Source organism: Onychostoma macrolepis, chromosome 03 (genome assembly GCF_012432095.1).
Source record: "Onychostoma macrolepis isolate SWU-2019 chromosome 03, ASM1243209v1, whole genome shotgun sequence".
Taxonomy (NCBI): domain Eukaryota; kingdom Metazoa; phylum Chordata; class Actinopteri; order Cypriniformes; family Cyprinidae; genus Onychostoma; species Onychostoma macrolepis.
Window position 1 is genome coordinate 13,629,388 of NC_081157.1, and position 25,401 is coordinate 13,654,788.

The 25,401-nt window shown below is 38.1% G+C and overlaps 1 protein-coding gene across 1 annotated transcript; it reads left to right on the forward strand.

The window, feature by feature from the left end:
* The first annotated feature begins 414 nt into the window (after nt 1–414).
* On the forward strand, nt 415–18,532 carry LOC131537207 (C-type lectin domain family 17, member A-like). The gene is made up of 5 exons (XM_058770509.1): nt 415–3,603; nt 13,200–13,583; nt 16,592–16,719; nt 16,837–16,943; nt 17,055–18,532. The coding sequence occupies exons 1-5, from the start codon at nt 3,423–3,425 to the stop codon at nt 17,224–17,226; spliced, it is 972 nt and encodes a 323-aa protein (XP_058626492.1). The 5' UTR covers nt 415–3,422; the 3' UTR covers nt 17,227–18,532.
* Nucleotides 18,533–25,401: the final 6,869 nt, after the last annotated feature.

Genomic DNA, 25,401 nt, shown 5'->3' on the forward strand with positions numbered 1-25,401 from the left:
ACTTACTCCCGGATGTGTTTTTGGAACCACATACCTCGAGTAAGCAAGGTTTGGGGTTAATCAACCGAAAGTTCAGGGTTTATCTGACGGTAAGTTAACCATGCTTTCTGGAATACACCCCTGGAATCTCCAGCCTTCAACCTCTCTCTGTGTGTGTGTTTGTGTGCATCAATTAATGCAGCACACTAATATTGAACGGTGATTAAACTGACTTGGAACTACCTGTGCATTAAACGATGCATACCTGCCAGCCAATCAGAATTAAGTATTCAGACAAACCATGGTATAAATATAAAAATTATATATATATAATTTTTATATTTATACCATGGTCTGTCTGAATACTTATATATATATATATATACACACACACACACACACACACACACACTACGCTAAACCTGTTGTGACGAGTCAGAAGCATTTGGATCCATTTGCAGCTTTTATTTAGAATAGTCAGACAATACAGGGTCAAATGCCGGCAAAGCAGAACAGCAGGGGCTAGACAGAGACAGAGTCAAATACCAGGTGGAAGAACAGGGCATGCGGCTAGCAAACAGAGTCCAGATGAAACAATCCGAGGTCGGGGCAGGCAGAGAACAATCAGAAAAACAGGAAACAGTCCAAGGTCAAGTACACAGAAATCAAACATGGGTATATCGCTCAGAAATGACAGCCAGAGCAAATCAAGACTTCGCAAAGAGTCTGTGTGTGTGAGTGGCTTAAATGTGTGTGTGTGTGTGTGTGTGTGTAAATGAGGTGCAGGTGTGGATGATCATTCAGTCCCAGGTATGAGGATGATGGGAATTGGAGTCCGAATGGAAATGGTTAATATTCAGGGAATGGCTCCTTCTGGTGGTGCGAGGGAGGCGGTACTGGAGCCTCCTCTGTAACAAAACCCCAGACTGCCTTACTATTTTTACATTCATATACAGTACGAGGAAGAATAACAGTATGAAAGCTCATTTACCACCATGTCTGTCATCAACAGGAAGTTCCAAGGAACTAATGCCACAGCTCTTCAGAACAGCAGCAGTGTGATTAGATGAAGAGCATTTTAAAATTAGTCGATACAATGAATACAGTCTTTAAGAGTGAATCATCAAATCATTCATTCAGTATTGGTTGTACACTAGTTATTGCATTGCTTTGTGGGATTGAATGAGTGCACTTGATAATGTCCACTATAGTTTCAGGCACCACTACAAACAGTGTGTTTGAAGCTGCTGTGTTTTCTTCTAAACATTAAGCAAATGAGAACAGTTCGGTCATTTATGGTGGTGATGACCTGTAGAGAAATGCTTATGAACGTCCTTCAAATTCTTCAGTGTTACTATCGATACTATATACAAGTTTTGATATTATAAGATATTAAATTTACACACACAAACACCCACAATATAGTGGTAAAGTGAGACAAATGGTTTTTATAATAATTATAGATTAAAATGAATATATTTCTAAAAATCACTAGTCATTTTTATACATGTTTATGGATGGTTCTAAACTTTAGTGTCTGATGACACCTTTTAGTTTTTTTCACACATTGACCAAACATTTTTTCCCCCGCTGATGTTAAAAGAAGATAAGCACTGACTACTTAAACACATCTATACAGAAACAAGGAACCAAATAGTTTAATGTAAGACGGTTAAAGAGCAAAAATGTCTGATGATATTTATGACGATGCCTTCGGGACAGAGACTGAGAGAATGGAGATGACGGTGGATATCTATGAGAGTGTAGATCATGTGAGAGATCATGACTTCAGGACAAAGATACACCAACCACTTCAGCGTACAGGTAATCACATTCATTTCTTTGATTAAATGTTCCAGTTTGCACATGTTCAGTCATTTAACATCATGTCTGTGGTGTTCAGGAAGATCAGAAGCTCCAGAGCAGCTCCAATGTGTTTGGTGCTGCTGTGTGTTCTTCTGATGCTATTATAGGACTTTAAAACTAAAGTTACAGACAATAACTAATTGTTTGCGTATGTCACAAACTTCAGTGTTCCTCATGAATGAACACACTCAGTAAGGCCATAAATCTGATATTAATTATCATGTTAATTACTGTGCGCCTTTAGCCCCAACAGCAGGGGTGCTTTTTACCCCAAATACCATACATATTTACATATTCTTTCGTTATTTAAAAACTGTTGCTTTAATTATCTTAAACAAAACTGAAAATCATAAAGAAGACCTTTGTCTCAAAATATATGCATTAATTTTAGCGATTCTCATTTGCTACTTAAATCTACAACATTTTAAAAACCATCAAATATTAGATCAAGTAAGCACAGAATCAACTTCGCACTGCTGCGTGTGATCATATCAAAGATCAGACAAATATACACGCGCATCTTGAAAAGCGGAAGTTTTGGAAAGTGCTATGCCACGTTTCTGTGCCATCTAGTTGGTTAGATGAAAATAATCAAAGGCACCTTTTCCCCCGGGGTGCCTTTAGCCCCGTTGTACCCTGTACATATTTAAGGGATGATGCAAACCATGGTATAAATATATTTATAAAATGGTTAGTTCCATTCCTCGATTCTGATTGGTCGGCAGCTGTGTTTTATTCACGATACAGCACGGCTATGACCGCTTCACCAAACCATTCTATGTATCACTGAGCAACACCATTAGCAACATAAACAATCAATAGCATCAAAACTGTTTAATGTATTATGCATTTCGGCAGAATTAACTGTCTGTTATTTATTTAATGAAGCATGAGTGACCCCTGCTGGCGTTATGTTGCATCTTTCATCTTTAATTTTGAGAACCCGCCCGTCTAAATAAACGCTTCTCATGCGGAGATGTGTTGTTGATGTGTGTGCAGCGCGCGTCTGAGTGAAAGACTGCAGTTTCCGAAGTGAGGAGGGAATATTACTGAATTTGTTAGTTTTCTGTTTCAGGTATGATTCTGTGTGTCCATCAGTTTACACTGTAATGACGCTTGCAAACTCGCGCTGTGCCGCGAATCGGTCTGTTTTAAAATTAAAAGACGCAAAACAGAAGTTTTCTCAAGCTGAGAGATAGGCAGATGTATGTGTGTGAGAAAATATCATATACGGTGTTTAAAAAATCAATGAGAGCGGATGATAAGAGCTCTGTTTTTATTTAAGCTCCATTAGACGAGAGGCAGGTTCGGAACATTCTCTTGCTGTTTACTGTTGCTGTCAGGAACTATTTTTTAGCGGAAGGACAGCATTTAACAAACTTGCTTCAAAAAAGTATCATTTCAATACATACATTTTGGGTTTTAATATTTTGTGTGTGATAAGATGAAGAGCATTTTAAAATTAGTCGATACAATGAATACAGTCTTTAAGAGTGAATCATCAAATCATTCATTCAGTATTGGTTGTACACTAGTTATTGTATTGCTTTGTGGGATTGAATGAGTGCACTTGATAAATGTCCACTATAGTTTCAGGCACCACGACAAACAGTGTGTCTGATGATATTTATGACAATGCCTTCGGGACAGAGACTGAGGGAATGGAGATGACGGTGGATATCTATGAGAGTGTAGATCATGTGAGAGATCATGACTTCAGGACAGAGACAAAGATACATCAACCACTTCAGCGTACAGGTAATCACATTCATTTCTTTGATTAAATGTTCCAGTTTGCACATGTTCAGTCATTTAACATCATGTCTGTGGTGTCCAGGAAGTGATTGTGTGAAGATCAGAAGCTCCAGAGCAGCTCCTATGTGTTTGGTGCTGCTGTGTGTTCTTCTGATGCTATTATAGGACTTTAAAAGTTAAAGTTACAGACAATAACTAATTGTTTGCTTATGTCATGAACCTGTTCTATGTTCCTCATGAATGAACACACTCAGTAAGGCCATAAATCTGATATCTAGAATGAATTACATATTTATAACTGAAATGTATACTGACAACCTTAAACACATCTGAAGCGCCCCTTACAAAACTAAAATATATGGGATTATACTGGAAATTATAATGTGATGTATTAAATAATAAATTTCTACGGTGCCTGGGAGGGGACGTCTTCGGTTCACTTAATTTTGTCATGGCCATAGCAAATTAACTCGTGGGAACATCATATTATGTCGTGGCCACGAGATGTGAAGTCGGTTCTCGTGGCCACAAATCTTATGTTGAAGGAACAACTTTTTTAATTTAACGAACACACTGACCATAACCATACGTATGGTAACAACGGCAGAGATGAGATGTAAAGATGGAGATGATTGATATAATAACGTTTTACTTTGAATTAGGAATGTCATATAAAGACATAGGTGCTTTTCACTTTTCACAACGTACCCATGTTTTAATGCAAGAGACTAAAGCGCATTCTTGACTTTGCCGTCAGAAATTTGCTTGAATTAAGTCCTCAAATTCATCATTGACCAGTTGAACGGTCAATGATGAATTGACCAGTTCAACGGTCCCGGATACCGCTGGATGCATCAAAAATGCCTGGAAAATGGTATAGTGTACGAAAAGAGGATGTTTGAATAATTTTGAAAGAGCTGGATCCAGAAAGTGTATTACTACGTCATCGATGGCGACTAAGTTCCCAATTACATTTGGCATGTAGATTCGTATGATAAACTGACACCATATGGAATCTGCATGAACAGGTGCATAGACGGATTTTCTTGTCGAATCATCTGGCTTAAGGTAGCACACACAAACAGCAACCCTCAAGTTATTGCTGGTTACTTCATGGAGAGTGTAATGCAAACTGGGGGATGTCCACAAATTGTGAGATGCGACCTGGGAACAGAGAATGTGATCATGCGTGACATCCAGATGTTCTTCAGACGAAACAATGGTGATGAGCGAGTAGGGCCCCCCAGCTGCGTCACTGGTCTCAGTTCAGCAAACCAAAGAATCTAAAGTTGGTGGACAGATGCGCAAAGAAGGGATTGAATTCTGGATACAGTTTTTTGGAGAGCTTTCTGGAGGTTTTCTGGATAAAGCTTTGTTGCAGCTGTGCTTTCGAAAAAACATTATTCAGGTAAGCTAAATGTCATTTTTAAATGACGCATGAACTCGCAATTAATCCTATATTTACATTTGTCAGTCCCCATGATTTATCTTTTGATTGATTAAAGGGGTCATATGATGCTTTTTTAAAGATCATTATTTTGTGTATTTGGTGTAACAGAATACAATATGCTGACATGATTTAATGTTCAAAAAACACATTATTTTTTCAAATACTGTACATTTATTGTAGTTCCTCTATGCCCTGCCTTTCTCAAACGCTTCGTTTTCGACAAAGTTCATCCTTCCGACAAGTGCAGTCTGCTCTGATTGGCCAGCTGACGCAGTGCATTGTGATTGGCTGAACACCACAAGCACGAGTCGGAAATGTAATGCCCCTTTCCATAATCACGAGATTTAGCTTTCAAAATAAATGTAAAGACAGTTAATAATGTCCTTAGTTTTACCATCAGTTCAAGCCCGAGAGGGGAACAGAGTCGCGTGACAGACACAGTGATGAAGCTCGTATGTATTTGCACACAAGCTGGTTGTGTTACCGTGTCTCCCTCTCTCACACACGCGAGCACACACATACACACGTCGCGCAAAACTCCGCATTTGAACAGTCAATAGCAAATACTTAAACTATTAAAATAATATAATTGCAGTCGCTGATTCAGAAGCGCCAGATTGTCATAGCAAAGTCAGAATTACCTCCTCTCCTAGGTTCACGAAACGGTTGTCCATAAAATGCGCTGTGATAACATCTGGGTTGTGCTGTTCTGTTGTAAGTAATCTCAATGCATCTACTTTCGGAAGGCCAAATAAAGTGCTTTTGCTTTCGCACAGAAACACACAGCGTCTCCCTGACACAGCTGCATCAACACTACTGCGGTTACTGAAACCACGCCTTCTTTCTTTGCATGAAAATTTGGACGGCATTATGCAAATATTTCCACATCGTGACGTAGACATGTGGGGGCGTGTTTTAATGAGCCGTTTTAGGGGCGTGGCAGAGTCTCAACTTTGATAAAGAATATCTCTTTGGTTTTGAGACTTTAGTCTTTGCAACTTCAGGGATCTTATCTATGCACAATCAGCTTGTAAAGCTCCAAAGAGAAAGGAAAACTTGAAATCGCATCATATGACCCCTTTAACAAACATTAATCAAATCTTTTGCAATCAATTATCTTTATTAATATGATCTTTATGCGGCAAAATACCTTTTACAGTCTCCGCAGTGGGACTCATCAGTAACTCAGAAATGATCACCCTGTTCTAATTTACACGTTTTGAGAGTCCAAAAGCATTCATTGCATAATGAAGCCTATTAGAATGCAGTAATTCCTATGTAATTCAAATAATGAAAGGAAAAACATCCCTGTGTGAGTTTTTATTTTTTATCTTTATATGATAGGCTATAAATCACACAAGAATCAGCATGTGTGCGTGATCGTAAATGTTAAATTAATTTTATACAAAAATCGATCTTGTTTCATTGTGTAAAGACAAGTTTATGCTATTTTAGCAGCAATCAGTAGCAAACTTAAATCAAAGCTCTCGGGGGTGGGGTGCGGGGGACAAATAAATAAATAAAGAACTTTCAGAAATGAAATCTCACAATGACTTAGGGAATTTGTATAAAGACTATGTTAAAGGTATTTTGTTTACATTACATTCTTCTTAAATTGAATGCCCTGATTAAACTGTATTGTTCTGTATGGCATTAGCACTACAAAATACTTTTTGCAACTCTTATGAGCTGTTACCTAAGAGCAGTATCATTTGGTCCTGAAATGTTTTTCTTTTTTCACAGGATATTTTAGTAGAGGCACTATCACACCTATTTGTTTTAAATGTAATAATGTGTTGTCTAGCAATCCCAAGAGTACATTACACTTAATGAACAAATCTCTTTTTTTCAAATGTCCCATATCTGCTGTGTAACTTCACAAATTTCAGTAATCACTCAAAACCTTAAACTTCCAGAAAAGAAAATAATTTTTCAAGATTACATTTAATTTGAATTATATATATATAATGATGAGAAGCACATTTAATCACCCTAAACATAGTAAGATGTTCAAACCTGTTCCAACAATGGAAATTCATTTTCAGTCCAATGGTGCTTTCATACTAGCACTTTTGGTGTGCACCTGGGTTCGACTGATGTCAGAGTTCGGTTCGTTTGGATGATGTGAACGCTGTCTTCTGACCTCGGGTGCGCGAGGTCAGTGTACCCCCGATATAAAAGTGAGGGTAGGTGTTAAGCAGGGAGACCCAATGTCTCCCCTGCTTTTGAACCTGGCCTTGGATCCCCTCATCCATAGTCTCGAACGCTTCGGTAAGGGGTACAACGTGGAAGGTCCATCAAGTGACGTCCCTGGCTTTTGCAGATGACCTGTTGCTGGTTGAGGGGTCGTGGAGGGATATGGCCCATAACCTGGTACTCCTCGAGGAGTTTTGCCAGAACACCGGCCTCCGAGTCCAACCAAAGAAGTGTCACGGCTTCTATGTCAGGCCCTGCAGCGGCTCTTTCTCGGTCAATGACTGCACCCATGGGTTCTGGGGGGCAAGGCCCTGCAGTTAAAAAGCATTGAGGAAACAATGAAATACCTGGGCGTCAAAATCAATCCCTGGGCAGGGATTGTTAAGCCTGACTTGGCGGTGTTTCTGGACAGATGGTGCCGGAATATCGGAAAAGCTCCACTCAAACCCTCCCAAAGGGTAACCCTTCTAAATCAGTACGCCATTCCACGGCTTTTCTACCAAGCTGACCTCTGCAAGGTTAGCAATAGTGTACTCCGAAACCTGGACGGGATAATCAGGAGGACGGTGAAGAAGTGGCTGCACCTTCCACCTTCCACCTGTGACGGGCTACTTTATGCAAGAAACCGGGACGGTGGCCTAGGCATTTGTAAGCTCTCTCGACACATCGACATTCTCTCGACATTTGTGCACCCAAAGCACATCTGTAATAGAATTCATCCCAGAATTCTGTCAAGCAGTCACGAAAAACATCTGATCCAATGCCTTGTACAATCTGCCCATTAGGGAGTTTAATTCGAATACTGATCTCTTTGCCCATTATTGCTGGGTCATTGAAAGCTTGAATCAGATCACACAGAACTTGTCCTCTTCGCACCAAAATAATCATCTTCGGAACATCCGAGCTTCCAAACTCACGTGAACCTCCTCCAATTGTGGAGGTTCCAATCATTATCAAATGATGCCTCAAATGGTGTCTCTTCCAACTGTGATCAGTTGTTCTTCTACATTTTGTGAAGTGGAATTGGTGTTGAATGCCTCTGGGCTCCGTACTTGCAATGTGCTCACATTTTCTGCAGTTAAATCACTTTCCTGACTCAGTATAAACAGTCCTCCCCGTTCTCTACCTCCATTAGATTATCAGTCTGCATGACTGATATTTGCTGGCCCATAATATAAAGTGGATCATGTAACATGAAACTGGTCTCTTCAGAGTCTTCTGAAAATGTGAGGTCAACTGTTTCACATTTGTTGATGCTAGAGCTGCTAGAAGCTTGGTTGTCATCTTGGGCACTTTCATTCAACATGACATTTGCTTCAGGATTTGTGACAGAGTTTTCTGTAGACTTCTGTGTACTGATGCACATTGTAAACAGATAAAGTCAGAGAATTTTAACTTTACTTGCTTCATACAAATCTCCAACGGTACATTCTGATTCAATCCTTCTGTGGGAGAAATCTCGAATCTCAAAGTCTAAACTTTTCAGATCTAGATGTTTGGATTTACCATTTGGAAAAAAAGAGACCCTCTGCTATTTCCTGCACATCTTTCATGATTGAATTCACATCTATGGAGACATGTCTGTTCCACCACCTTTTGCAGACCGAACTTGTTTGAAGTCATTGTCTCTTGCATTGAAGTTCATCCAGTCCAGTTCCACACGCTTAGACTTCTTCTTGGCATTTGTGTTTCCAGCATATTTTTTTTTAAATCTCTTGTCGATGTTCTTCTTTGCCACTTGGGGTACATACTCGTTTCCTTAATCTCAAACAAGTTACTTTTCCTGTCAGTATTTTCAATGGAACACTGTTTACTTCGACAAAAGGCCACAGTTGCCATTCTGTCTCCATAACAAGGAATATACTTGGCTAGCTCTGTCTCTGGCATCAAGGGTATTACACAAGCATCAGTCTGTTGAAAGAAATAATTCAAGTTTTTTTGCAAAAAATTACACATTCACCATCTGAAATTACACATTCAGTGTACAAAGAATTAAATAGAATTAAAAATGTATATTTTGTCATACAATTTCAAAATCTGATTTTTTTTTTTAAAACAGGGTGCTTCAACTGTACACTAAAATATTTTTTATTTTTACAGTTGGCAGTAATGTAATGCTTAGTAAATTAATATTTGCCATTGTAATGGCAGTTTTCTGATTTTTTGTTTTGCATTCAGAAATGTCATTTTAAAAATAGCTGTATTTTACCTCAAAATCATAAGTGAAAAAATAAATTAATGAGCAAAATCTTTATGGTACTAAAGTAGGTATAGACCCTATATAATTTTCTTTCTTTCTTAACTGTTTTTTTTAGATATAATAATATAATAATACTGATTTTCTCTTCTCTATGTTTACATGTGACCTTGATGTCAACAAATAACTAAAAGTAATCAAATTTGGTTACTTTAATGTTGTGTTCAGATTCCCTTTAGATTATCATTGATGTTACACTGATTTTGCTCTTTTCAGAATATCACTCAAATATACATTTAAAATGCAAATTACACAAAGGCAACTTGAATACACTTCTTCTGAACATCTTTTCAATTTCAAGTGTTTCAATTCTACAAAGTATGTAATCGGAAATCATTAAAAACATACATATGAGACTCAGCATGACTGAACAAATTTAAATATTATTTACATCCGCCATCCAAAGATCACAGCAGAAAAGTTTCGCATCGCCGAGCTTTTTACTGAACGATTCAGTGTTTTGAACGAATCAGGTGAGTCATTGATTCAATGACCTATTCATAAAGACTGATTCATTCATGAAGACAGTCACTTGGCACCACCTACTGGCAGTTCATTTTCATTTTAAAAGTATCATTGCATTTTTTTTTTTTTTTTTACATTTCATATTTTCCTATTGAAGACATATAAAACTGCCTATAACGTGTAGTTGTTATTATCCAATGTATGCATTCATGCTAGATTTCAGCTTAAATTGTCTCTGTAAATCCATCTAAATGGTACTTTAGCTGCTTCCGTTTCCTCTGCAGTGGAAAGATGGATTTTATTGATACTGATTTAATTTGACAGATCTGATCACAGTCAATAATGCAAAGTCTTATCACATTGTATTAGTACGATTGAAATTTCTAAAAAAAAAAATTAAGAATTTGATATGAAAGATATACAGTTCAGAACGAATGCCCCTTATATAGAAAAAAATGCATTGGAAAACAATTTTAAATTTTAGCACACAGAACCTGATCATATCATATAAAACGTATTTCACAAAAACAAAATTGTGGCCTGTGAAAATGCTGAGTGGCTAACTGACAAAAACACAAGCTACAGTGGCTGATGAGCAAAAAAAGTTGATGTCAAGCTCTACATACACAAAAATGACAACTATTTACCTTGTCTTGATTGATTTTAGCAGTCTTTTCCTCTTCAATGTTGCGTTCCCTTAAAAAATTAAAAAGATCCGAGTTGATCCATGGCTTATCACAATACAATACAGGCATGGCATGAGAAGATGGTCGGTTCCTTCAACATAAAACTTGTGGCCACGAGAACCGGATGTCGTTTCCTCAACATAAGAAGTCGTGGCCACGAGAAGTGGATGTCGTTCCCTCAACATAGCATGTCGAGGCCACGCCTTCACATCTCGTGGCCACGACTTAAGGATGTCGTTACCTCGACAAAATGATCTCGTGGCCACGACAAAATTAAGTGAACCGAAGACGGCCCCTCCCGGGCACCGTACATTTCCATATTACTGGAAACTAGTGCTAATATTTTTCAATATGCTGCAATATATACATGGACCATGTACAGGTGATACCTGTACACATAAAAACTACCTTATTGACCCGAATATAAGACGATGTTTTTTTCTTGATAATACATCTGAAAAAATGCGGTCGTCTTATATTTGGGGTCTAGACTTTGACATGTCAATAATACACCCACAACAATAGGTGGCGCCAACAACGCATAAAACGAGTGTGCCATGAAATATGTAATGTAATGTGTGCTGTAAAGTTTGCGAGTGAAAACAAAAGAAAAAGAAAAGCTTACAGCGCATGAGTCGTGACTGTCATGTTAGCCTGATGGGACCAAACTTCCTCTGTAAGTGATTTTAAAACATAAGACAGTACCCAGATTTGAAGACTACAATAAGATTTCACTTCTACTGTTAATAAAATTTTGGTAGGCTACTATGAGATGGATAGACTAAATGTTATATAATTCAGATGGGCTACCTGTTAGTTTTATGGCATACCAAAAAGTGTATATTTTTCAATGTCATTGTTGGTACAATTTACCAGTATTTACCATACTTTCAAAACAAAAATTAAAATAGGAAAAATATGCAATTTGAAAAATATGCAATTTGAAAATAATGTTTTACAGAGAGAGATTTGGTTTTCAAAAAGCCTTTTTCCAAAAGGTACATCTGGAAAAAGGGGGGTCGTCTTATTATCATGGTCGTCTTATATTCGGGACAATACGGTATATAGAAATCAAGACAAAACTGCACTACATTTTCACATGTAGTAGCTTTATATACCAAATCAGTTTATTTCTCTTTGTAGAGTTAATGCATGGGTTTGTATAAAGCTGAACACATATTCATAAACTTTTATTTCACTTTATTTTTTGCATAGTTAAGGTCATTGCACACTGAGTCCGAAATTTTCGTATGTGTTTTTTCGTATTTATAATCCTAAAAATTTGTCACGCACAGAAACCTTGCACACTGAGTCCGATGCGTATGAATTAATCCGTTGCAAAAAAATTCACAAAACAGTAGCCTACTAAATGGAGTCTTCAAGCATTGAGGATTATTTTGTTGCCAAAATCGCCATTCTGGATTTTGGCGTTTGCTTGTACGGTGGCTCTGAACTGTCAAAACACCTCTCAAAATGCTTTCCACGGAAGTGGAAAATGCAAAAAAAAAAACGAACCCAATACAAATTTTTTTATGACGGACGAAAATTTCGGAGGCAGTGTGTAAATGTGATTGACATAACGTGAAGTCGTATTTATTTTTTAACGTGCAAAAATTTCACACAAAATTCAGTGAGCAATGACCTTTAGACATTTCATCTATGAAAATAATGGAAAATTGTTTACTGAAAACAAATATTAAAATTTTTAATGTTGTGTTAAAATCATGGAAGTCATGGTATAAGGTGCTATATCACGATATATATTTTCCTCATAACTGCGTGAGAACTGTATGAGAAAGAACAACAGAATGAAAGCTCATTTACTACCCTCTCTGTCATAATCAGGAAGTTGGTCAATGAACTAATGCCACAGAGTGTGAGAAGTTGCATTGCTCTGGCTTCTGAAAATTCACAGAGATCAGATTCAGTTCCTGAAGATACAAAGGTTAAAACCCTACAGTCCATTGTTTGCTATTTATCGACAAATTGAGCCACAGATGCAGACCAGACAGCACTGACCTCAGAACAGTTTCGTTCTACTATTCTCAGCGACTCTGGAGATAGCATTTGAAAGAAGCAGCCATTATAAACAAACATTCAAATAAACAACACAGATGTTGAGCACCTATTAAGTTACATTTTTAAGTTCATTGGAATAAGTCAGGTGCTAATTTGAACCTGGCTGCTACATTTAATCATATAATGGCCACGACACATAAACATAATTGTGCACGTTACTTGGTATGAAACCAATAGGATGTCATATGCTCTTGTACTTTGACATACTTTGCCCCACATTGGCCTTCCCTACTGAGATCTCAGAAAGCAGAGAGCCAAAGTAGAAACACACAAAGACAGCTTCCACCATTTACATAGCTGAGCGAACAAAAACATCTCAACCTGTGTATGGCAATACAGACACTGATGGAACACGGGATAAGGACAGACAAGAGAAAACAAACAACACACAGGTACAAATACAACTACACTTTCAATATTGTATGTAGAAATTAAAAAAACTTTTCTTCATGTCTGTCATCATCAGGAAGTGATTCAGAGAGGATCAGAAGCTCCAGAGCAGCTGTAGTGTGTTTTGTTCTGCTGTGTGTTCTTCTGCTGACTGCAGTCATAATGCTGTGTGTCTACATCCATACAAACAACACAAACTACACAAACTACACACAAGAGACAAACCAGCTACTAACCAACATCACCAACCTCACAGAAGAAAGAGACAATCTACGAACCAACATCACCAACCTCACAGAAGAAAGAGACAATCTACGAACCAACATCACCAACCTCACAGAAGAAAGAGACAATCTACGAACCAACATCACCAACCTCACAGAAGAAAGAGATAAACATGCAAATCTGTTGAACAAGAGAGACCAGCTAATAAATCAGCTTCCAATTCTTGGTAAAGATGGTAAGTTTATTCATTCTATATACTTGGGTTGTGGTCTCAGTAACTTTTAGTGTACACCAGGGCCGGAGTGGGACTCATTTTCAGCCCTGGAGTTTCATGCCTTAGACCTGCCCACTTAGTTTTTTTTGTACTGGCCTTTTCAGTGCCGCCTTTACACACATATCTCCAACAATGACTTTTCTTTCTTTTTTTAAGCAAGGTGCCGTTGTCAGGGGAGTTAAAAGATAATTACGTCATCATTGCCAATTAACTTCAGAAATGGAAAATAAAGGAAAATTGTGATTCCTTTTCTTATTCTTTAAAAAAATAGTGTTTATTCTTGTAGAAAGTAAGTGTTTATTATTTAAGAAAATAAGGGACAGAATAAGGGACGTTCCAAATATTTGTACTGTACCATAATGTAGGCCTAAGTCTGCCTGCAGTTAAAATGTTCTCAGAAATCACAATTGTTTTGCTTAACCTATTTACAGTATCTCACAGAAGTGAGTACACCCCTCTCATTTTTGTAAATATTGTATTATATCTTTTCATGTGACAACACTGAAGAAATGACACTTTGCTACAATGTAAAGTAGTGAGTGTACAGCTTGTATAACAGTGTAAATTTACTGTCCCCTCAAAAGTACATGTTGGCATTCATGGTTCCCTCAATGAACTGTGGCTCCCCAGTGCAGGCAGCACTCATGCAGCCCCAGATTATGACAATCACACCACCATGCTTGACTGTAGGCAAGACACACTTGTCTTTGTACTCCTCACCTGGTTGCCGACACACACTCTTGACACCATCTGAAACAAATAAGTTTATCTTGGTCTCATCAGACCATAGGACAAGGTTCCAGTAATCCATGTCCTTAGTCTGCTTGTCTTCAGCAAACTGTTTGCGGGCTTTCTTGTGCATCATCTATAGAAGAGGCTTCCTTCTGGGACGACAGCCATGCAGACCAATTTGATGCAGTGTGCGATACGCCTGAGCACTGACAGGCTGACCAAAAAGTGCTTGGATTTGTACTTCAATAATGAGGTCCAAGTTCGAGAATAGCCTATGCTAGAAGTATTTTATTTGTTTTTGTAATGCGTTTTTTCCCTCTCTATTTAACAGCATTAAATTACAATTAAATACATCTTCCCTCAGGTAGATTAAATGTTTTCCTGCCATGCTGGGTGTTGGGCTCATGATCAATAAGTTTTTCGCATTCGCTCAAACTTATTTTGTAAAATAAAAAAGTGGACGATTAAAGGCCATTGCACACTGAGTCCGAAATTTTCACACGTTAAAAAATAAATACGACCTCACATTGTGTCAATCACGTTTACACACTGCCTCCGAAACTTTCATCCGTCATAAAAAAAATCCGGATCAGGTTCGATTTTCTGTGTTTTTGCATTCGTAGCATGCATTTTGATAGGAAAGTATGACGAATATGAAAAAATGGAAAAAACGCATGCGAACATTTCGGACTCAATGTACAATGACCATAAAGGGATAGTTCACCCAAAAATGAAAATTCTGTCATCATTTACTCACTCTCAAGTAGTTCCAAACCTGTATGAATTTCTTTGTTCAGCCGAACACAAAGGAAGATATTTTGAAGAAAGTTTGTAACCATTGATTTCCATAGTAGGAACAAAACATACTATGGAAGTCAATGGTGCCCCAGAACTACTCTGTTTCCCACATTCTTCAGAATATCTTCCTTTGTGTTCGGTATAAAAAGTGATCTGGATGGTGAGTATGATTGTAATAAATCTGAAAAATATGGTGGTGCAAGACCATTTAAAGATTTAAAAACAAACAACAAAATCTTAAAAATCAATCCTATAACGGACTGGCAGCCAATGTAGAGAAGAAAGAATAGGGGTAATATGGTCCCGTTTCCGAGAGCCTGTCAGCAATCTTGCAGCAGCATTCTGGACAATTTGCAATCGAGACAAAGTGGACTGATTAGTCCCCACATACAGGGAATTGCAATAATCCAGATGTGAAGACACAAATGCACGCATCACTCTCTCGAAATCATAAAACGACAAAAATGGCTTGACCTTTGTCAGTGTTCTTAATTGAAAAAAGCCTGATCTGACAACAGCATTGATCTGTTTGTCAAATTTCAATGACTTATAAAAAAGTACCCCTACATTTTTTACCATGGATTTATCATGAATAGATAGAGGGCCTAAATCAAACTTAAGGGACCCATATGTATTTGGGGGTGCAAACACAATAATCTCTGTTTTAGATTAATTCATATGCAAAAAAATCTCATCTAACCAAGTTTTCAGGTCATTCAAACAAGCAAGAAGAGGCCCTAGTGAGCTAATTTCCTTCTTTACTGGCATATATATGTGTGTCATCAGCGTAACAGTGAAATGATATGCCGTGTTTTTGTTTTAAATAGACCCAATTGGAAGGATATATAATGAGAACAAAATAGGGCCCAAAATGGATACTTGGGGAATCCCACATGTAAGAGGAGCCGAAGATGATGTAAATTCACCCAAGGCAACTGAAAAATGTATATTTGTTAAATAGGAACCATTTTAAAACAGTACCTTGAAACCCTACCAATAAGGGTGCAGTTAGCGCGAGTCCTGCTCACTGTGAAGCGTGAGCAGCCGGCAGAGGATTCTGCTTGGCATTAAAGCCTTCCTCAAACTCCTACTTTAAAAAATAAAACAATGATTTGCACAAAAAGAATGATTAGTTATCAACTGAGAATTTGTTACTGATATGGTCTGGTGAAAATAATAATATAGGCTGTGAGAAAATAATAAATAAAAAGAGTGGGGCTGCAGCCTAGGAACAGCATAGCTCAACCCAGTGGCATGAGAACACAGGCCCTCGCGGCCAAAAAAACAGACCGGCCCACTGGGAATTCTCTCGGTGCTCCCGATTAGCCAATCCAGGCCTGATGTACACTATACAGTACAGTCATTGAGTAAACTATCTACTAGAAGATACAGGTGGGTAAGAGTAAATGATAATAAATACTTGACCTTGTTGTTTACAGATGGATGGATTTACTATCAATTCAGTTTTTACTACATGTCCAATGAGACAAAGAACTGGAATGATAGCAGACAAGACTGTAAAAAGAGAAGAGCAGATCTGATCATCATAAACAACAGAGAGGAACAAGTGAGTGAAAGATTCTCTCTGTGTTTGTGGTGTTTAGCTGACAAGTCAGAGATGGTCAGATGAAATGTGTATATTGTCGATTTATGATATAAACAAGTAATTGGTTTAACTGTTTAGGATTTTGTTATGAAAATTACTGATAAAAGAGAATTCTGGATTGGTGTGACTGATGTTGATGAAGAGGGCAGATGGAGATGGGTTGATGGCAGCACAATGACCTCTGGGTGAGAAATCACTGAACTGAACTGATTATTATGTAATGAATGATTCTTACAGTAGGTATCATATCACACAGAAAGCAGCACTGAACATCTAATGCTGATCTGTTGTTGCAGGTTCTGGGCATCCAGTGGAGAAATAAAAGAGCCAAAAGGAGGACGTTTAGAGAACTGTGCTGTGACTTATTTAAAAAAGATCCCTGGTGTTTTAGGGTGGCATGATGTTAAATGTAATGATGCTTATCAATGGATCTGTGAGAAGAGTATTTTACCTCTCATACAGTCCTAGGATTTTTTTAAATGTATCTAATTTTTTTTTTTTTTTGGGACGACCCAGGTTTAACAATGCAAATCTTTCATAACTAATGATTATCATTTAAAGCAGGGGTGTCCATTTTTGCTTCTGAATCGTCATATTGTGTCTTTGATATTTGATTTATGATATGAAATATTTATTACTAGTTTGCAGGCAGGTGTGTTGGAGCTGAAGTCTTTAGGATGGTGATTCTGCAGGAGCAGGACTTGAACACTCCTGTTTGAAGAAAAATATTTATTGCCATCTTGCATCTTATTGACTGTGTTGAAAATGGCCGCTGTAAAATTGTTGTAGTGTTCATCTTGTTGCCAGGATGATTGTTTTGTAAACTGGAATGGATTTATAAGACAATAAACAGATTAATTCAACTCAACTCAACTCAACTCAACTTTATTTATAGAGCACTTTCAACACCACAAGTGGAACCAAAGTGCTGAACAGAGGGTATAAAAGAGAAAATAAAAACAAAAAACATAAAAACAATGCAACATATGACATACACAACTTACAAAGCATTGTCAAATGCTAAAGAAAACAAATACGTTTTAAGAGCACTCTGAAAAACACCCAATGAATGACAAGTTTTTACTGACAAAGGAAGGTTATTCCAGAGCCTAGGAGCTGCAACAGAGAAAGCCAGATCACCTTTACATTTTAAGCGGGATCGCGGAACCATGAGACGCAATTGATCATTTGATCGCAGAGATCTACTGGATTGACAATGGCTGATTAAATCAGTAACATACTCAGGTGCTAGGCCATGCAGAGACTTAAAAACATACAACAACGCTTTGTATTGAATTCTGTAACGTATGGGTAACCAATGTAGTTTCATTAACACCGGAGTGATGTGCTCTCTCTTCTTAGTACCCGTTAAAAGTCTGGCAGCTGAGTTCTGAACGAGCTGCAAACGGGAGAGAGAAGCCTGACTCACACCCAGATACAAAACATTACAGTAGTCCAAACGGGATGACACAAAGGCATGAACAACCTTCTCCATATCATCAAAAGAAAGGATAGATTTCAATTTAGATATTGATCTAAGATGGAAGAAACTATTCTTAACGACAGCATTGATTTGCCGGTCAAATTTAAGCTCGGAGTCAAAAATGACACCAAGGTTCCTCACGCTAGACAGTTTTTTCCCGGGAAACAACCCCAGGCAGTCATCATCCACACACCCTTTATTTCCAAATAAAATCATCTCGGTCTTATCCTCATTTAATTGGAGAAAGTTATTCGCAAGCCAGCACTTAACTTCGGCCAAACATGCATGAAGAGACTGAATAGCACTTGTAAGCCTATGTTTCAATGGTAAATAAATTTGAGAATCATCTGCATACAGATGATACTGAATCCCAAATTTCTCAAAAATCGAACCTAAAGGGAGCATATAAAGGGAAAACAAAATTGGTCCCAGTATAGAGCCCTGTGAAAAATAATCCCCTAAACTGACTGAAAAAGTCCTATCCTTCAAATAGGAAGAGAACCATTCCAGGGCTAAACCCTGAATACCAACCTGATCCCTAAGACGATTAATGAGAATGTTATGGTCAACCGTATCAAATGCCGCTGTAAGATCTAACAAAAGCAAGACAACACGGTTTCCAGAATCAACACCTCGTAGGATATCATTTGAGACCCTCAATAGAGCAGATTCTGTACTATGACCAGCTCTAAAACCTGACTGGAATCTATCAGAGATGTTATTCCTCATTAAAAAGTCATTAAGCTGTGCATTTACAATTTTTTCCAGTATCTTAGAAATAAAAGGCAATTTTGAAATTGGACGAAAACTACTCATGTCGAAGGGGTCTAAGCCATTTTTTTTTTTAAAAGGGGCTGAATAACCGCATGCTTAAAACTAACCGGAACAACACCAGATGACAAGCTAATATTCATTATGGACAGAATACTTGGGCCAATTGACTCAATTACCTTCTTAAACAGAGAAGAAGGAAGCACATCACCAGGAGACCTGGTGGGCTTCATATGAGCAGTTATATCATTAAGCTGCTGCAATGAAACAGGCATAAAACTGGTCAATTGGTTCGGAGGATCAACAGAAGCAATAAAATCATTGCCAGCAAATGAAATCTGAGATCTTATTCCATCAACCTTACCAATAAAAAAGTTTAAAAACTCTTCACACATGTCATTAGAAGGAGTGAGTGAAGGAGTAGCAGAAGGATGAAGAACAGCATTTACAGTAGAGAAAAGGACTCTAGAATTATTACAGTTTCTAGAGATGATGGCAGAGAAATAATTTGATCTAGCCAATTTAACAGCTCTTTGATACTCGTTCAAACGGTTCTTCAAAATCTCATAAGAGACTTGTAATTTATCTTTAACCCATTTGCGTTCAGCCCTCCTACACTCTTGCCTCAGAGCACGGGTAGTACTATTCAACCAGGGCTGTGTTTTGACTATTTCCCCCCCCCTGACTTTGACAGGGGCCACAACATCTAAAATCTCTGAACAAGAAGAGTTAAACTGATCAACCAACTCTTCTAAACCCATACAGGAGAGTGTGACTCGATCAATGAAGAAAAAGGAGAGACATTAAAAGCAGCTGAAAACTACTAGCTGTGCATGGAGTGAGTATGCGAGATGAAACCGAGGCAGAAACAGTATTACCCGGCGCACCACAAGGAAAGTTAGAATTTAGAATAACAGTCTTATGGTCAGAAAAAACAGTATCAACAATCTTCACGCTATCAACAGAGAATCCCAGAGATAATACAAGGTCAAGCGAATGACCACGTTCATGAGTTGGACCCGAAACACATTGTAAAAATCAAATGACTCTAATAAATTAAAAATTCTTTGACCAGGGGCTTTGAAGGGCAGCACACATGTATATTGAAATCTCCCAAAATTAGAATATTGTCAAAAGAAGGACAATACCAGATAAAAATTCAGAAAACTCCTGTATAAAATCCCCATGACAGTTTGGGGGTCTATAAATCAAAACACATAGCACAGATTTAAAAGAATTCAGTGTAATTAACTGAGATTCAAAAGTGCAAAAGGACGCAGAAGGTGAAAGTCTACACTTAAACTTGTCTTTAAAAACAACTGCAAGACCCCCGCCACGGCCAACAGACCTAGGGGTACTAAAAAAACTGCAACCAGGAGGAGAAAGTTCAGAGAGAGAAGTCATTTCACCAGCATTAAGCCAAGTCTCAGTAACAAATAAAAAATCAATTTCATGAGAAAGAAAAAGATCATTCAAAATAAAAGTCTTATTTGCCAGAGATCTCGCGTTAATCAACGCCATTGTCACTGGAGTGGGAGTGTTATTGGTAGAGGAATGCAGAGAGAGTCAAAAATGTTACCGGACTTCCTTCACGTAAAGAGCGAAGATTCCGATGATTAACCCCTCGATCTGCAGACTGTCGGCTTACGTAAGCCATCCGTGAAGACTGAGGCATCAACGCCGAAGACGGAAATACAGGCACATTGTATGAACATCTCAGGTTCACGACCATGGCCTCCGCCATCGAAACAGCTGGTCCGATGACTGGAAACTTTCCGATCTTCTTCGATCTCACAAGGACTCCAGCACGCTTCCCACGCTTCCTTCGCCGTTTTCTCCACATGCACAAACATCCCGGCAAGTAACACATTTTCCTCAATGCGACTGGCACATAATGCGAGTGCAGATGCCAATCATCTCTGGGATCGCGAAATAAACAATCGGACATAGCCGATCGAATATTAAATAGCGTCATGCGATCATATACCAGAGGGGAGCAAACAGAGCGCGTGATAAAACAAACAAGAAACATTACAAATAAAAATAAAAAAGACAAGGACAGACTGTGGCAAGCCGGCAAACATCCTGGCGCCATCATGTCACTGTCACTCATTATTAATTGAGTGAAAAGCTGTTGAAGAAGTTGTATGACTGTACATTATCTATTAAATATGCATCTGCAGTGCGCTAATGTGTATCTTGTTTATCGGTAGCTACTTTCTAGGAAATAAGCAAAAGCTTGTCTGAGAAAATGGCATGGTGTCACTAAAACTGGATTGGATCATTTTAAGGCAGACCTGAAGTTTAAGAAATATCCTGAGATATATGAAAGTATTCATAGCACTTATGTATTTACAAAAAAATAGAGTTCAGGTAAAAGACAAGACGCTCAAAAAGCTAGTCAGAAGTGGTTTTACTTTGAGAGATGGGCTCAATACATTCTGTTTAACCACCGTAGAAACACATTTACCACTATGTATTTAAGGAAGTCAGTTGCAGGGGCGTAAATTTTGTCTAACATTTGGGGAGGGACAATAAACAAAAATTTCTCAAGAGCAAATTTTGAAGGGGACACAATTTTTTTTACAGCTACATTTGTACTTGTAAGGATATGTACACACAGAGGAAAGCCACTACTAGTGCAGCAGGGAGACCCGTGACAAATTAGACAACATCAATCTGTTGTGGTCACACCGCGACAGCGGTTGCATCCGTTGTAACAGTGTTGCCAAGTCCACGGTTTTCCCGTGGAATTGGGCTACTTTATCACTGTTGCTGTGGGTTGTCCGCCGGTTGAAGCGACCCCAGTAACGTGGATTTTATCCTCCGGAACGCGATTTTTACTGGGGGACCCGCTCGAAAAACGGTTACTTTGCTGGTTTGTGCTACTTTTGAGTAGCATTTGGGCGGGTTTTGTTGTGAAAACCTGGCAACCCTTTCAGTCAAGCAGGTAACGTTATTATTGCTAGCATAGCGGACACATCGAAAAATACATTGGCATCATCTGTATTAAAGAGAAAATATTCACTTCATCCAATGTTTAAGTGAATAAAATAGCCTTGACAGCCTTACTTACTGGAGTTCCAGAACTACTGACTTTGTTCTCTCTCACCGGACTTGTGTGCAGTGTTGCCAGATCGGGTTGACGATTTCCAGCCCAAAAGCTCACCAAAACCAGCCCAAGATTTTAACTGCCAAAATGATGTGATAGAATTTTATTGCCATCTCAATCAAGGTTGATAAAGGACCATTTTTATCTCCTTAAAATAAAATAATGATGACAATTAAAATAAAGATAAATAAATTTCACAGGAATATGGAACAAAACAGGGCAAATGCGTTAAAGGGAGACAGAAAATATGCTTAAAATGTCCAGAAATCTTTTCAAAGTGGCAATCAAGAAATTAACCGATGACTTTAACCCTTGGAAAAACACATGCATCATTTCCAATGTCCACAGTAAGAATAAGCTAATTTTTGTGCAAAAAGTGCACAATAAAGTGATCTATCAGAAAGCAATGTAAATTAGCTGGCATTTACTCTCATTCATGTACACAACCACGACAGCCAAAAATGTGTTATTCATTGATACATACTGTATGATAATCTGACAGCAAAAATAAAATAATAATAATAATTAACAACAATAATGCGCTTACCTTGTGCTTTATCTTCAGACAGAACTACAGCACGTATTTCACAAAGTACACATTTTAGAACATAATGCAGAACTTTGCACAGTCAAAACTGTTCAAGTCCAGCAGCGGTCAATGCCAAGTATACCAGAGTAGAGTCTGGATGGATTAAAAGATGTTCTGATGCAGAACAGCATCGTATAGTCCTCCATATTCAGTTTAGATTTTTATTAAATCATTCAACTGTTCTTCTATTTCAGTTACAATTACATTTAGAAGTCTTCTATTGATCTCTCACCACGTGTAATCCACGTTGTGAGATTTGAGTCACTCTTAAGACTCCTTATCGTGAAACTTATATTTAGGCCACTTTGCCACCGCAATCCCTTAAATAAAACGAATGAATGAATATATAGCTGCGCATTTAAATCTTGCCCTTTATAGTGCCAAACCCCGTCACTCACGAGTCATCACATCTCACCCACATAAAAGATGGTAAATTGATTGACAAGTCTCTGTTAAACTGAACCAATAAGGGTTGCGTTAAGGAAAAATGAGTTGATGACTGCACAACACATTATTTTACTGTGATACTTTGAGCTCGAACATATTAAAATAACATGACTAAAGATAAAAGCGAAGAAAAAAGCAGCTGATTGGGCGGCTTTTAATTTTTTTAAAGCAGCCCAAATTTTGTCTACACACCCAATGTGTTATTCTCCGGTCCAATCCGATCAAAAGAAGCCCAGTTGGGCGGCAATCCGCCCAATCTGGCAACACTGCTTGGCTGTGTTCGAAATGGCATACTTGCTTACTGCCTAGTACACAGTGCATGCTGCCTACTATTTTTTTAAAGAATAGTGGCTGCATCCGAAACCGCCTACTTCTCTACTATATAGTAGGTGAAAAGCAGTAGGCGAGCGAATAAGTATGTCCGAAACCTCAGTATTCATAAAAGAGTGGTCGAGAAGTTCCCGGATGTCCTACTGCTTCTGCCCAGCTTTTTGAGTGCTCATCCGATGGATACTTTTCTATCCCAGGAGGCCACGCGAGAGGATACATCATAAAGAAGAAGAAGAGGATGCGTCATAATCGAACATATTTTAAATTCGCATTTGTGGAACTACTGTAGAGAAAATTGTTGAAAGTGTAAAGATGCTAAATGGTATAGTATAGTTGTGATTTTGCTCTAAAAACACGTTTTATTATGTATAGCTAACACGGGGGGAATGCTGCCATCAAAGGCTTTGAGTGAGTATACTACAGAAATGAATAAAATATCTGTTAAAAATCTTAAATTGTAGTTTATTTCAATTATTGTAATTTCAAACTTTTCTGATTCTTGATTTCTGTTCATTTGCTGCAGAGCTTTTGTGGTGGAGCAGGGCCTGCAAGGCAGAGTGACAGCAGCGTTTGTAAAAAAAAACAAAAAAAAAACAAAAGGGAAAACCTCAAACAAAAATATAAAATAATCACTTTGTTACTTCTAATACAGAAATCAAATGACATTGTGCTGTTAAAATGAGTGCTTTTGTATTATGTTTGTGCATTTTTGTAGGATCTGAAATGTCCACAGCATGTGTGTTAGCACTGAGGATGGAGAGCCCACAGCAGCATCCTGGAAATGGTACAGTGCCATGGATGAGGCAATTGGGGGAAGACCCTCCATCACTCCACCTGCCCTTATTGCCTCGTCTGACCCAGATGTTGCTGTGAGTTCTTCATCCTCAGTGAGCCCAGAGCCAGCGAGGGCTACACGGAAAAGGCCAAAACACCTGGAGGACATAATCGGAGAGATGGAGGAGAGGGAAGCGGAGAGAGAGCGGGAAGCTGCTGAGAGGGAGGAGAGATGATGGAAAGAAATGGAGGAGAAGGAGGACTGAAGAGAACGAGAGAGACAAGTGAGGGAGGAAAGACAAGAAAGAGAAGCAAGAGAAAGAGAAGAGAGATGGCAACGGGAAGTGGGAGACAGAGTGAGACAAAGGAAAGGGATGAAAGATTATTTTCTCTGCTCTCTTTATTAAGATAAAAACAGAAAATATATTGTAAGTGTAAATTATCATAAATTTTATTTGATGAACGCCATGTTATTGGGACAAAACCTACCTACAGCTAATGTATTATCAATGAGGTGTATAATTTCCACTTTTCAAATATTTACTTAATTTTTTATTGAAAATAAATGCCTGTCTGATCTGGTATGTTATGGGAAAAGGAGTTGCACGAGTTTGACAAAAAGTGGGATCGAACTCGGATCGCTCACATCAACAGCAAACATCTCGCTTCTTTTACTCACTGTGCCACTGATACTATAGAAATACGCGTGTCTTCTGCAGTGCTGTTTATCGCAGCCAGGCATTGGTGGGCGGAGTTAATGTAAATAGCTTCTGCTAACAAATTGGTCTATTTGTCTTTAGAGTAAATACACTCCGTTTATTTTTAGAGCAGCTTGACAGCGGAATTTAATTCATTTTATTTATATATTATATTACTGCAATATTAATATTATTATTTAATATATTTGAAACAATGTACAGTAGTCAACATTTGAAGTGGATCAAAACCTGATGCGAAATCCAATTCAGGCCAGACGGTTAGGTTGAAGGAATATGCAAATTTATTCTTAAAAGTTTCAAAAATAATAACCATCAAACATAACTCGAAAATGAAACATGAAATTTTAATAATCATATGCAAAACAGAATATGCACCTGTTAGTACATTTAATACAAATCACTCATATTTCAAACCTTA

Coding starts and splice junctions, on each gene's coding strand:
- LOC131537207 (XM_058770509.1), top strand. CDS start 3,423: ATGTCCACTATAGTTTCAGGCACCACGACAAACAGTGTGTCTGATGAT. Junction 13,584..16,591: donor TCCAATTCTTGGTAAAGATG/GTAAGTTTATTC, acceptor TGTTGTTTACAG/ATGGATGGATTTACTATCAA. Junction 16,944..17,054: donor GGCAGCACAATGACCTCTGG/GTGAGAAATCAC, acceptor CTGTTGTTGCAG/GTTCTGGGCATCCAGTGGAG.